The sequence below is a fragment of the Martes martes genome (assembly GCF_963455335.1).
Source record: "Martes martes genome assembly, chromosome: 5".
NCBI classification, from domain to species: Eukaryota; Metazoa; Chordata; class Mammalia; order Carnivora; family Mustelidae; genus Martes; species Martes martes.
Genome location: NC_137892.1, coordinates 82,317,964 through 82,331,577, shown reverse-complemented (window position 1 = coordinate 82,331,577; position 13,614 = coordinate 82,317,964). Strand labels below are relative to the sequence as shown.

Below are 13,614 nucleotides of genomic sequence, written 5' to 3'. Positions count from 1 at the left end.
TTTTATTTCTTATGTTACATTCGCCTAGGTCCTCCGCCTTGTTGCCAGTTGAGTGGGGGGGGGTCACTGTGGTCCGCTCTCATCTGTCCTCTGTGGAATGCATTCCACAAGCTCCACCTCTTGCAGAGAAACAAACGGGAGACTGCTTTCCTTCCCATTCACATTGCAGACGGCTCTGTTCCTGAGTTTTAAACAACAATAAAGACAAAAAGCAAATCCCTGTAGTAAGAAACCAGACTTTTCAAATGAAACATTTTATTGTAAATAGCTCCTCATAGGTATTCCTCGTGCTTCATTCCCCACCCGCCCTTGTTTTTTCCTTTGTTTTGATTTTTGAAAATGTTTATTTCAGGACTAGTGTTTCCATGGGGTGTGGTGTTACATTAAAATGATCCCCCTGCACAGCAGGGGGAGAGTGTTTCTTTGTAACTTTGGTTCCATGCCCAAGACACATCTTTCCTTGATCTGCTGAAACTGTTTCCATTGCTGAACTTTTTCTTTACACAATATACGTTTATAGTTCTTTTCTTCTGGTTTGACATATACATGTTTCATTAAATGCAGCATATATTGTAGATTTTCAACAGGGTCATGTGGGAACTGTCAAGTAAGAAACCTTGAATAATGGCTTTAAAATACACAGTTGTAGTCCTGGCTACAGGGTAGTTCTTAGCTTTTGATCTCCCTCTCACTGTTGTAAACATTTCTGCCATCTTTGAAGGTCTAGAAGCATTTGCCTTTCTGGGGTCTTATCCGTGTTTTCGGTTACTCTGAAAAACAGAGGGAAAATTCTTAAATCATCATTTCTGTCATTAGCTGAAGCAGGAAAATTCTTTTTTTAAAGAAAAAAAATTATTCTTTACCACCTCTTTGAGCTCAACTATCTAATCCCAGTTACATAAACAAAGTCTCTAAGCTCAATCCCTTTAATTTTAAGTGAGAAAAGAGAACGATCTATTTCAAGGGTTTTATATATGCATAGAAAGCGATGAACAGGTCTTATTTCATAGTAAGCGGCCTGACATAATAGCAATTATCATAGTAGCCTTTACTTCTGGGGCCTTCCAAGACAACACCTTAGAAACTCAAATGAATGATCATACCCCCAAAATTAAATATAAAATTATAAAACATAAAATTATTTTAAAAGCAGGTCTTGTCTATCTATGCCTTTCAGTGACTTACTTTTATGTCATATTTCCTCCTCAACAATTGTATCCAGTGGCAGGTAGTCTCCACTCTGAGGTCTTGACCTGGGGATTCCCTGGGAAGTATGCCATATAGGTTTCTTAATTGGCTCCAGAGATGTTCCTGAAAAGGTACTTCCCTGGACTATACCAGTTAGGACTCCTAGCCCTATTTCTCTTTAAGTCTCTGTGTCTGAGTTTTAACTTGGTTAGATGTTAAGGATATAATACTCTCTTCCCCCCCAAAGCTAGAGATGGCACAAAGGACGTGCTATCATGCGCTGCTCAAAGACTTGGCCTTTAGAGCCTCAATAACTTGGATGGAGAAAACTGGGATTTCCATTTTTTCACTGTATGTCCAATGATAAGTTATTTCAATTCTCTAAGCCTTCATTTCTCCATCTGTAAAACAAAAATACTAATTCTGTAGCAGGACTTTACTGGTGTTGCAGAAATAGTGATTAATATCCAAAGTGGTGGGAAGCAATGCAGTTAGTACCCCAGGAGATTTCCAGTCCACCAACCAGAGGCAAATGAAAGATTCAAAAGAGTTCCTGCCATTAGCACCAGTCAGAAATATCTGGAATTCATATCTACAGAGGCATGTTGCTCCTAAAGACTAGATTAGACATGAATGAAAGAGTGATAGGGTTACAGAGAAGGACCAGTGGGAAGGAAGTACAGTGGGTTAGATGTAGGAGGGAGAGACTGTTGGTACTTGCACAAATGAGACTCACATTCTAGTGTTCAAATACAGAGCAATGCTCACCAATTGCACATCTTTCTTTGTCTATCTGGGCAGAGAACTGGAGAGGGATGGTGGGGCAGAGACAGGGGCAGGAGATTCCTTCCCAGAAAGATGCTGTGGCTGGGAGCACCAGTGCTGAAATCCAGAGTAGTAATGGAAGGGCTTGGGTCTCAGCCAGTCAGGGAATACTGCTGTGGGCACACACTGTACAGCTTCTGAAGAACTCACACATATGTTCCCCCAAATGGCCAGTCTTTCATCACCTCTCATAGAAAGGACATCAAGCACTGTAACTGCCAGAGAAAAGCATCAACCACCAGGGAGAGAGTCACAAGCACTGTCAATGCAGTTGAGAGGCATGTACTCTTTTCCCTCTGCCTCTTCCCTGCCCTCCAGGAGAACTAAGCTTTGAAGAGGGAAGAGGGAGAGATCTCTTAGAGCCAGAGCATGAATCTATCCTACACCTGGGATAGGGAAGAAATGAGATTAGATAGAATCTGAGGTTAAATTTTAAACTGAGCCAGACTTTTAAGAACTGAAAAACTGGGGAGCCAGATTGAGATTTATTAAAGAATAAGAGGAAAATTAGAACCTGAGTGAAAGCCATGTTTTGAGAAAAATAGATTATGTTCATATTTACATCCCACTGAGATAAGAGCCCCAAACAACTGGCTACAACTGTAATACTCCTATATTCCCTGGTAGAGAAGAAAACTGATCTTAACGTACATAAAAGGTGCTTTAAGGTGTGTGTTTTTGTGTGTAAAATATATGTACATATAAAATACATACAGTGCACGTGTATTTGTATGGGTAGAATAAATATGTAAACGCAAAAGGGCAGTCTCCCAGAATATTAAATTTGTGTACAGTGAGTATCTGTAAAGGAACTAGGAACAGAGCCACATTTATTCAGACGGGCATTGTGAATAACTGAAGTCCCATCCAATGGGCCACCATCAATGACCAATTTTCAGTGAACCAAAGGTACACTGTAACAAAAACTGTAGAGAACATACATTCGCCTTTGATTGACAAGGCCCTCGGGATATGACAGAACCTCAGGAATTCCTATGAGTGGGTTGCTTTAACATGACCGAGCTTTAGTTTCCTCCTCTGCCACACAGTGATTGCAGCTACCATTTCTGAGAGTTTACTACATGCCAGCAGACCGTAAGTGAATGAGCACAGTGATGTCATGTCTGACTTGTGATTCCACTATCCAAGTACCTACTACACTGCCTGGTTCACAGATGACACTCAGCAAATACGAGTTGGGTTTAATGGACAGGCTACTTATGTTCACTATTCTTTAGGGTTTTCTAACTGCTAGAAGTTATAGTTTTGATCCTTTATGGGCCACATATTTAGAGGTATATTGAGTCACAAACTGTAGCTACCTCCTGATCCCTAGTTATCATAAAGAACCCCAAATCCTGGACAGCAGTCACTCCCTCTTCCTACTTCTGAGGTCTCTGTAAAGGGCACCATCACCCAACAAACTGTACCATCCAGACCCCTAAGGGTCTTCCTGACACCTTTCATTTCGTAACCCTCATATACAATTTATCATATGGTAAAATAGTCAATAAAGGGTAGCTCTTATTATTACCTCCAACTTACAGATGAGGAAACCGACCCTGTTAGGTAGTTGGGTTAAGAGAATCCTAGTGGGAAAGACATAATGATAAATTAAACAAAACTGAAGTCAGAGGATCAGAGGAGGCTTCCCTGAGTCGCTGATTTTACACTGACATGGGTAGGACAAATGGATATTATTAACTAGTTGACGGTTGTGTGGGAAAGACGTTCCAAGTGGATAGAAGCACATCTCATAATGCATGATCCAAGACAGAATGTTTACTGTGTCCTAGGAACTTGGCTTTTAATGAGTCTTTCTATATGCCATGTACTATACTGGTTGCTTTACTTATATAATGTCATTTAATCCCTAGAGAAATAGTAGAGGCTATCACTTGCTAATCTTTTATATTAAGAAATTAATATTTATAGAGGCATAATAGTATCTATTTTGTAGGATCTCTCTATTAAATAAAATAATAGATATGAAATGCACTCGTTCAACCACAAAACAGATGTCTTCTTTCTCTTCTTTACCATAATATCATAACTATTATTAAGAAATATTTATGGATTGTCAATACAAGCTAGGCGCTATGTAGGCATTAGGGTTACAGGATGAATAAAACATGTATGGTCCTGGCCCTCATGAACCTGGACACAATGAGGAATACAGGCATTAATTGAGAAAAATGACAACAACAAGAACCAAAACAACCTAAATGCATGTAAAATTTGTCTGGGAGTACAATCAAGGAAGACTTGCCTGTGGGAGTCACAAGTGAGCTGGGATCTGAAGGATGAGTGAGTAGGTGTTTACTAGATAAAGCAGGGCTGAAAGTACTGTGTGCACAAGGACTGTGTGGGCAAACCCTTGCAGTAGGCACAAGGGACTAAGGCTCATCAAAGAAGCTTCTAGAGCAAGAGAAAGCCCAAGAGGCTGTTTGCAGTTAGACCATACTGGGCTCTGTTTGGCCACATTAAGGGAATGAGATTTCACTCTAATGATGATGCTTTCCCAGGCAGGGGGCATGCTTAGATTTGTGTTTCCTAAAATTCACTCAGCTGCCATGAGGAGTGTGAATTATTAGAGCGTCTAGAGAAGAAGCACTGAGCCAGGTGAGTAGGACATCACCACCACGGAGTTGGGGGAGAATGTATTTATTCATGTATTCTTTCCTTTGTTCACTCATTTTTTTTTTAAGATTTTATTTATTTATTTATTTATTTAACAGAGAGATACACAGCAAGAGAAGGAACTCAAGGAGTAGAAGTGGGAGAGGGAGAAGCAGGCTTCCTGCCCAGCAGGGAGTCTGATACGGGGCTCCATCCCAGGATCCTGGGATCACTACCGGAGCTGAAGGCAGACGCTTAACGACTGAGCCACCCTGGCACCCCTGTTCGCTCATTCTTCAAGTTATTCTCCAATGACACATAAAGAACAAATCAGATAGCCATCTTGTTATTATAGTCCCATACTACCCAGGGCTCTGACCTAACATGTCACAAATCTGCTTTCTCAGTCATTTACCCAACCATTTACTCATTTATCTGTCTAGCCTTCAGTCCACCTGTCAACTTAACATGTGTTCAGCACTTACTATATAGAAGGCACTGCTGTAGACCTTGAACATACAAAGATCTATAAAGCATAAGCCCTAGTCTATGCTTTCTTAATAGTCTAATCTATAAGACAGGGAAACAACCTCAGTATGACTAGATGAAGACTAATAAATTTATCTACACAAAGAAAGACTGATTGAGGCGCCTGGGTGGCTCAGTCAGTTAAGCGTCAGCCTTTGGCTCAGGTCATGATCCCGGGGTCCTGGGATCAACCCCCACATTGGGCTCCCCGCTCAGTGGAGAATCTGCTTCTCTCTCTCCCTCTGTCCCTCCTCCTGCTTGTACTCTCTTCCTCTTTGTCAAATAAATAAAATCTTAAAAAAAAAAAAAAAAGGAAAGACTGACTAACTGGCATACAATGATTCATCTTATCTCTTAACAATATAAGAGAATAAGGAACAAAATTTTTCATCTTAATAAATATAGTAGAGTCATATTGCCATTTATTTTCTGCAGGTCACCCCCAGGCCTTGGCAGGAGGGATTGAAAAAATATAAATGTAATAAGAAATAAACATTTGCATAATTTCATGGAGAATTTGTAACTAATCAGTTGTAGCTGGCTTTTTTTTTTTTTAATTTTATTTATTTATTTGACAAAGCGAGAGAGAGACCACAAGTAGGCAGAGAGAGGGGGAAGCAGGCTCCCGCTGAGCAGGGAGCCTGATGCAGGGCTCGATCCCAGGACCCCGAGATCACCTGAGCCAAAGGCAGAGGCTTAACCCACTGAGCCACCCAGGCGCCCCATAGCTGGCTTTTTAAAAAGAGTTTTATTTATTTATTTAAGAGAGAGAGAATGAGAGTGGGGAGGGGCAGAGGGAGAGAGAGAGAAAAGCAGACTCCCTACTGAGCAGGGAGTCTGATGTGGGACTCTATCCTAGGACCCAGAGATCACAATGCCAGCCAAAGGCAGACACTTAACCAACTGAGCCACCCAGGCACTGCTATGGCTGTTTTTATAATACAGTTAGTTTGTTTATTTATTTGACACAGAGAGAGAGAGAGAGATCGATCACAAGTAGGCAGAGAGGCAGGCAGAGAGAGAGGGGGAAGCAGGCTCCCCGCTGAGCAGAGAGCCCGATGTAGGCCTTGATCCCAGGACCCCGAGACCATGACCCGAGCTGCAGGCAGAGGCTCAACCCACTGAGCCACCCAGGCACCCACAGTATTTATTTTTTAAGTCTTTTTTTTTTTTTAATCAGAACAACAATACAGTATTATTGGTCTTTTAACCTGTTTTATGTTATTAGACAGGAAGTGAAAATAGTGAACTATCAAGTTCAAGTGTTCATGGTTGACACTGGGATCATTAAAAACGAACAATGGTATGTAGATGAAAAATCATGATCACCTGTTCTTGGTCTGGTCTTCCAAACTGCATAATGAACAGAGTTGTTTCTGGTATGTTCTTCATTAACATGTCCCTCTTCAGAAGAAGAGGATTTTCAGTGGGTCACTATAACCTGGATATAACAATAACCTGGTGATAGCTATTCCTGTACTCCTCTCATTTTCTTCTTTCCTTTGTCTTCCTGTATAACTGACATGGAAGAATTTGTGGTACACTGTTTATTTAGAATAAATCTACAGAATGCATGCGCAGATGGTATCTTCTGAAACTACCTGGGGTTCCCCTGCTTAAGATGAAAGTCCTGATATAATCTGTGCAGCTGCATTTAGCTGCCACTGAGAGCAGTAAGGGTGCTTTCTTGGCAGCCTTCGGCAGCTTCTAGATCACCAACAAAATGACTTAAGTAATTTAACTGCAAAAAGAAAAAAAAGCATGGGTGGCTCCACTTCAAGGAGGGTATCTTTACATTAATTTAAGTGAGTCCTTGGGTTTAAGAGCAGAATATAAATCCTTAATTTAGTAGGAAAAATATTTTTATGGTTATGTGCAGTACACCTTTACTACCTGCCAAAGAGCCAAACATTTTTCTTCCTTACTTCTTCCTATCTCTCCTTCATCTGCTTTGGAGATAAAAGTGGCATTGATCAATTTCCAGTCATCTTATTTAAATCTAGAATACTTCCTGAAAAGAGGAGACAAAAAGGAAATTACTTGTTCTGGTTTAGGTGGTAAAATACTAGGTAATGCTAGAAGTTATAATTCCTTTTTTTTTTTTTAGTTTTTTAGTTTTTGTTTTTTTAAAGATTTTATTTATTTATTTGACAGATGGAGATCACAAGTAGGCAGAGAGGCAGGCAGACAGAGAGGAGGAAGCAGGCTCCCTGCTGTGCAGAGAGCCTGATGTGGGGCTCGATTCCAGGACCCTGGGATCATAACTTGAGCTGAAGGCAGAAGCTTTAACCCACTGAGCCACCCAGCTGCCCCTATAATTTCTTTTTTTTTTAAAGACTTTATTTGTTTGTTTGTTTTAAAGATTTTATTTCTTTATTTGAGAGACAGAGAGAGCACTGAGTAGGGGGGAGGAGTAGAGGTAGAGAGAGAAGCAGACTCCTCACTGAGCAGGGAGCCTGATGTGGGGCTCAATTTCAGGAACACAGGATCATGACAGGAGCCAAAAGCAGACACTTAATCAACCGAGCCAGGTGTCCCAAAAGACATCTTTGTTTTAGAGAAGGAGATAGAGAGCGAGACAGCACTCACGAGTTGGGGGGAGGAGCAGAGGCCAGAGAGAGGCAGAAAAGCAGACTCTCCACTGAGTGTAGAGCCTGATGCAGGTCTCCATCCCAGAACTGTGAGATCATGATCTGACCCAAAACCAAGGTCCCAGACTTAACTGACTCAGCCACCCAAGTGCCCCTACAAGTTATAATATCAAAGTTATAAACTGACAAATTCAGTAAATGTGGTGCTAAATTTTTGTATAATAATAGCTAAGAGTTGCTGATTATGAACTAAGTTCCAAGCAATGTGGTAAGTCTTTTATATGTATAATTGCATTTAGTTCCCTCAACATAATACCAAGTTGTAGGTAATATAACCATTTTACAGAATAGGAAACCTCATCTCAGGTGGATTAAAGTTACCATGACATAGCTTGTAAATGGTAGGATCCAAACATAACAGTTTATCTAACTTCAAAGCTGTAACTCTAAACTACTCAGTCATTTTCCTATACCTATTTTAAACTCCCCAGATTCACCATCACATTAATTTGCTGTATTATTATTAATTATTATCATGACTTTTCATTCAACAGATAATTACTAAGTGGCAGTTTTGTGCTACTCTGGAAGAAAAGCAAATTAAGTCCTATACAACCCCCAGAGTCACAAAAAATGGAAAAAGGAAGAGAGATGAGCACACTGTAATTTCAAAACCTACTAGCCAAGCAGTACTACCCACATTGCACCCTGACTGCTGATATACATGATCACCAACGGCGCTCACAATGTGAGAGAAATGCCCTCTTTCCTTTGTGCGGCAGCATGGTGGTTTGTAAGCAGCTAAGAGCCTCTAGATAGAGGCTGTTGGCGTACAAATGCCAGTCTTGCTGAGTGTAGCTCTATTTCCTTGGGAAAGTCCTGTGTTGGTGTGTCTCCAGCTGTGAAGAAAGGAATAAAAGCAGCCCTTGATCTTGGGGGTGCCTAGATGGCTCAGTCGGTTAAGCGTCTGCATTTGGCTCAGGTCATAATCTCAGGGTCCTGGGATCCTGGAGCCCTGCGTCTGGCTCCCTACTCAGCAGGGAGTATGCTTCTCCCTCTCACTCTGCCCCTCCTCCCTGCTTCTGCTCTCTCTCTCTCAAATGAATAAATAAAATCTTAAAAAAAAAAAAAAAGCAGCAGCGACTTTACAGGGGGTGTCATTATATCTATTGCTTAGAACAGCCCTGGGCAAGGAAGTGTTAGCCATTATTGATGTGAATGTTCAAACCTACTCATTTTCTAACCAGTATTTTCAAGTTTTGATTCTTCCCTCAACTACTTGGGTAGTACTTGGGTCCCACTAAACTTTGTCTGTCCTATGTATTTATTATTTTTCGTTGGGGAGGGCTACTCATTTTCTCATGCTCTAGCCATTTCTACCCTTTCCTAGAAAATCTTACCCATTTTTTCTTATATTATCATTCTTTTTTTTTTTTTTTTTTTTAGAGAAACAGTGAGCAAGCAGGAAGGGGGGTGGACAGAGGGAGAGGAAGAGAAGAGAAAGAATCTTTTTTTTTTTTTTAAGATTTTATTTATTTATTTGACAGATGGAGATGAGATCACAAGTAGGCAGAGAAGCAGGCAGAGAGAGAGGAGGAAGCAGGCTCCCTGCCGAGAAGAAAGCCCGATGTGGGGCTCGATCCCAGGACCCTGAGATCATGACCCGAGCTGAAGGCAGAGGCTTTAACCCACTGAGCCACTCGGGTGCCCCGAGCAGAGAAAGAATCTTAATCAGGCTCCATGTGGGGCTCGATCTCATGAGCCAAAATCAAGAGTCAGACACTTAACTGACTGAGCCACACAGGCACTCCTATTCTTACTCAATTTCAGAGCCTCAGTCCTCTTCCTTATGTTCTGCAAGGCTACCATCCTGATTGCCAGACAGGATGGCTATCAGTCAGAACAGAAAATCTTTTGGAAGATAGAATAAAGCCAGAGGGTTGATTATATGAGGACATAAACTTCCTGGGCATATTTGCTCAACTCCTTTGTAACAGGTCGTGCTAAAACACTTTTGTTTGTCAGTACCACATCTAGGTAACAGAGTTGATACCCATGGAAAGAGAAAGTGTTTCTTCTTTATTTTTCAACTTGCTATAGAAAATGTTGAAGAATAGGAAGTCCAGGAAAGATCCCTGTATAATACAATAGGAAAACTAAAGTTGCCACAGACCATGATACCTGGATTTAGAAGAGCACCTGGCCCTTCCTCATTTTTAAATACTGTTAATATGAGTTGTGGTTTCTGTACCTGAGTAGACATCAGAATCACATGGTATGCTTGTTAAAGACACAGATTATTCCTTGCTTTCCACCTCTCCCACCCTCTTTCTCACCTCCATCTCCAATAACTTGATCCATTAACTTGGAAGTAAGCCCTTGGGATCTGTTTTTCATAGCTCTGGGGATCAGTGTCCAAGATTATTTATACATGTATTCGTGAGACATAGACTTGATAATTTAGTAATAATAAAACTCTTATTTTTCTAAACTGACATTGAAAATGATCTTATTTGAAAAGAAGATCCAATTTCACTTAACAGCCTGCTTTTTTGAGTTCTGATGAAATCAGATGGAGAGAAAGGGTTAAGAGTAATCAGTCATTTTTAGCTTATTAGACTTAAAGGATCAGAATTTTTAAGTTGGAAGAGATACTAAACATAAACTCAAATTTCTTCATTTTGCAGACAGGGAAGCCATTCCTTCTGCATAATGGAAGACTGATGAGAACACTGAGCTTCACAGACATCATAACCTTCCAAAGCAATACGGTTAACTAGAACAAAATTCTTGATTTCCAAAATACTTGATGGTTCCTTTATTTCTTTCATAATCACCCAAGTGGATTGGATCTGCTTCTCGCTTTTTTAATTTAATTTTTTTTTAACTGAAGCACAGTCAACACACAATGTTACATCAGTTTCAAGTGACTTTTTTTCTCATTTTATGGCATTTAAGCTAACCAAACTAAGTGGATTTTTTTAAACAAACAAACATGGGAATAGTAACTATATGTAGCATCCTTCTCATCACATACCTCTTAGAACCACATTTTGAGTATTAAATGCAATCTTACCTTTAAGAGGCACCTTGACATCAAGGCCATAGAATAAAGGCAAGAGAGAAGAACAAGAATAGAAACAGAAACTGCAGAAGAAAAAGAAGAAGATTATGTAAATGTGAAAATTTCTGTACTGTCATTCATGTCGTACAAAACCTCAAGCTTTTCCACTTTGCTCAAGTCTGATCACTTGTCACATATACACCAAGTACCTTCTGTTTAAAAAAAACTGTATGTTTTACTTATCTATTGACAAAATAATTCGATGAATAACCAGAGTCAACTAACATCAGCTCATACATCTTGGAATCCTGAGGGGGTCTAATAGATAATGGATTTAAGCTTGTAATTTTATAAATGAAAAACATAAGCACCGAAGAGTTAGTCAACAGTCTAATTGCCTGTAATGTTATAGCATAATAAAGCCTGGAGGTTAGCCCTCCCAAGTCCTACTTCAGTCCATACTATAGTCTACTTGTTAGTGTGTGGCAGGGCCTACCAAAAATACAAAAATATGATCAGAGCATACATTTATTCTTAAGGCTATCACTGTTTGGTTAATGTGACAGGTTTTAGGAGTAAGGCAGAACAGGAAGAATATTAATATGTAAGGTAAAGATATGATAAATCATCTACCATGGGATACTTCTGAGGTAGAAATGGGGACACTATTAGTAATTATATCAGGGCAGCAGGCATAACCTGGGTGTGCCCCGGAGGAGTGAGGATCTATAGTATAAAATGGGCTTGCACATCAGAGGACACTTTTGAAAATGAATGCATGATACTGTTCGAACCTCTGTGCTTCTCAGATAGTTCTCTCCTTCTTGACTCAGAAGTTAAATGGAGTCTGATTTGTCTCTCTTCTCTGAAAACCTTCAAAAAGAAGCAGATACTTGGGGGGACAGACATGCTTATGTAGCAATGGAACATAACCAACTGCCTACTAATTATTAAAGGTCACAAGTCAGATTTTTTTTTTCTTCTTCAAATATCAATTTCCTTGATGATTACTCTTACAGAGTCTGTCTTAAACCTTGTTGTCACAATTCGGGAGTATTCTGTTGCCCACGACATCTTTGAATTAGGGTTGTCTATGGTTTCCTCATGTTGAGCACATTATCCACACGTGTCTTGTAATGCCCTGGTTTATAGGACTCTTGCTTCACTGTAGCAAAATTGTATGGTCAAATTATAAATATGGTGCCAGGAGCCACGTATTGGTGACTTTTTATTAGTCTGGGAAACAGAAACTCTGTCCTTCTTTTTCAGTCCTTGAAGATGGAGAGTGGTAAAATGACACCCATAGCAGGAGAAGATGTAGGGAATGGGAGGCTTCCACTACTCCTCTGAGGAGGTCAGACACTGGCACTACCTCTCAGAGCATCAGGAGATACCCATCACCTCATTGGCCCTGAGATTCTTTGTCCAGGCAGTGTGGTGGGCTGAGTGTAGCACCTAGAGTCAGACACCCTAACCTCTGGACTTGATTTGCCATGGACTGGTTATATGGTTCTAGGTAAGTTGTTTATCTCTCTGGGCTGTTGTATTGTCTGCATAAAAGGGGATACCGATATCCACTGTGCCCATCTCACAGAGTAACTCTGCATGGGAGTCAGTGAAGCCGATGACCCTGGGAGTGCTCGGGAGGAGGTAAAGCTGCACAGCTGAGGCAGTTCTGCTGTCTGTAGTTATCACGTGACGTATACTGTGTCCATGGAAATTAGGGACAAAGATGGGATATCTCAGGTCCCCTCAGGAGGTGTTCAAGTATCCCAAGGAAAAGAAAGAGAGTATTTCTGGTAAGTGATCCTTCGCATTTTCTCTAGGCTTGTGTGTATGAGAATGGAGGCAAAGGGAATAGAAGGTGTGTCACAAACCTCATCTCTCATTCAAAGCTCCAGTCAGAAACCAACCAGATTGTTTTGAAGTGGCTTAATTTACTATTATATGTGGAATATACTGCTTTGATAGCTGAAGAATCCTTGTTTGCCATCATGTACATTACCCCATTACCATAAATGGTTAAGAAGTTCAGATATGTGACACGACATATTCAGGAAATTCTGATAGGGAACATAAACTTAATCTCTTGCCTCCTAAAATTTCCATGAAATTTATTAAGAAAATGCCTATGGGAGTGATATTAATAGATGTATTAAAAATCCACCCCCCCCCTTGCAGTTTGTTTTTCCTTAGATGAATGGGGACTGAACCAAACTAAAGTTTCTGGTTTTAATTCTGACTTCCTCCTTCAGTCAGCACAGAAAATGACTAAAACCAGGAGCTTCAAAAATGTAGAAAATGAAGGACATCAGGCATGTGGTCTGACAAGCAGGGAAGCTGGGAACAACCCCTGCCTCTGTGGGTCTTCCTGCCAAACCCTGGGAAGTCAGACTCAGTTCGCGGCACTCTACCTTTGCCTCATTCAGTCTTACAGTGCTAAATAGCACATTCTGGAAATGAGAACCATTTAAATTTAAAATTTTGCAGAGGATGTGTACTTTATGTTTGGAAATTTATAAAATTATACTTTTTAATCAAACACTTTCAGAGTTTTGTCGTCTTCACATAAGTGACTTCAATGGTTCTTCAAGGAACCCATGGGAAAAGGTGAGGGCAAGCTTTATCATCCCGTATTTTATCGGTAAGGCTTAGACACAAGTCTAAGTCACATACCAAGGTCAAACAGATATGGAAAGCCTACATAAGAATCCAGGTGCTTATGGTCTGGCTACTGGCCCCTACCGATTCCCTGTGACCTCACATTTAGGGAGTACTACAGAAGCAACCTTGATGAAT

At 40.5% G+C, this 13,614-nt stretch overlaps 1 protein-coding gene across 1 annotated transcript in view; it reads right to left on the bottom strand.

Annotated features, from left to right (window-relative positions):
• Positions 1-235: 235 nt before the first annotated feature.
• JAKMIP2 (janus kinase and microtubule interacting protein 2) overlaps positions 236-13,614 on the bottom strand; it is a 167,982-nt gene continuing 154,603 nt past the window's right edge. The window contains exon 21 of the mRNA XM_080803645.1: positions 236-770. Coding sequence (XP_080659771.1) covers positions 750-770 — 21 coding nt within the window. The 3' untranslated portion in view covers positions 236-749. The remainder of the gene's footprint in view (positions 771-13,614) is intronic.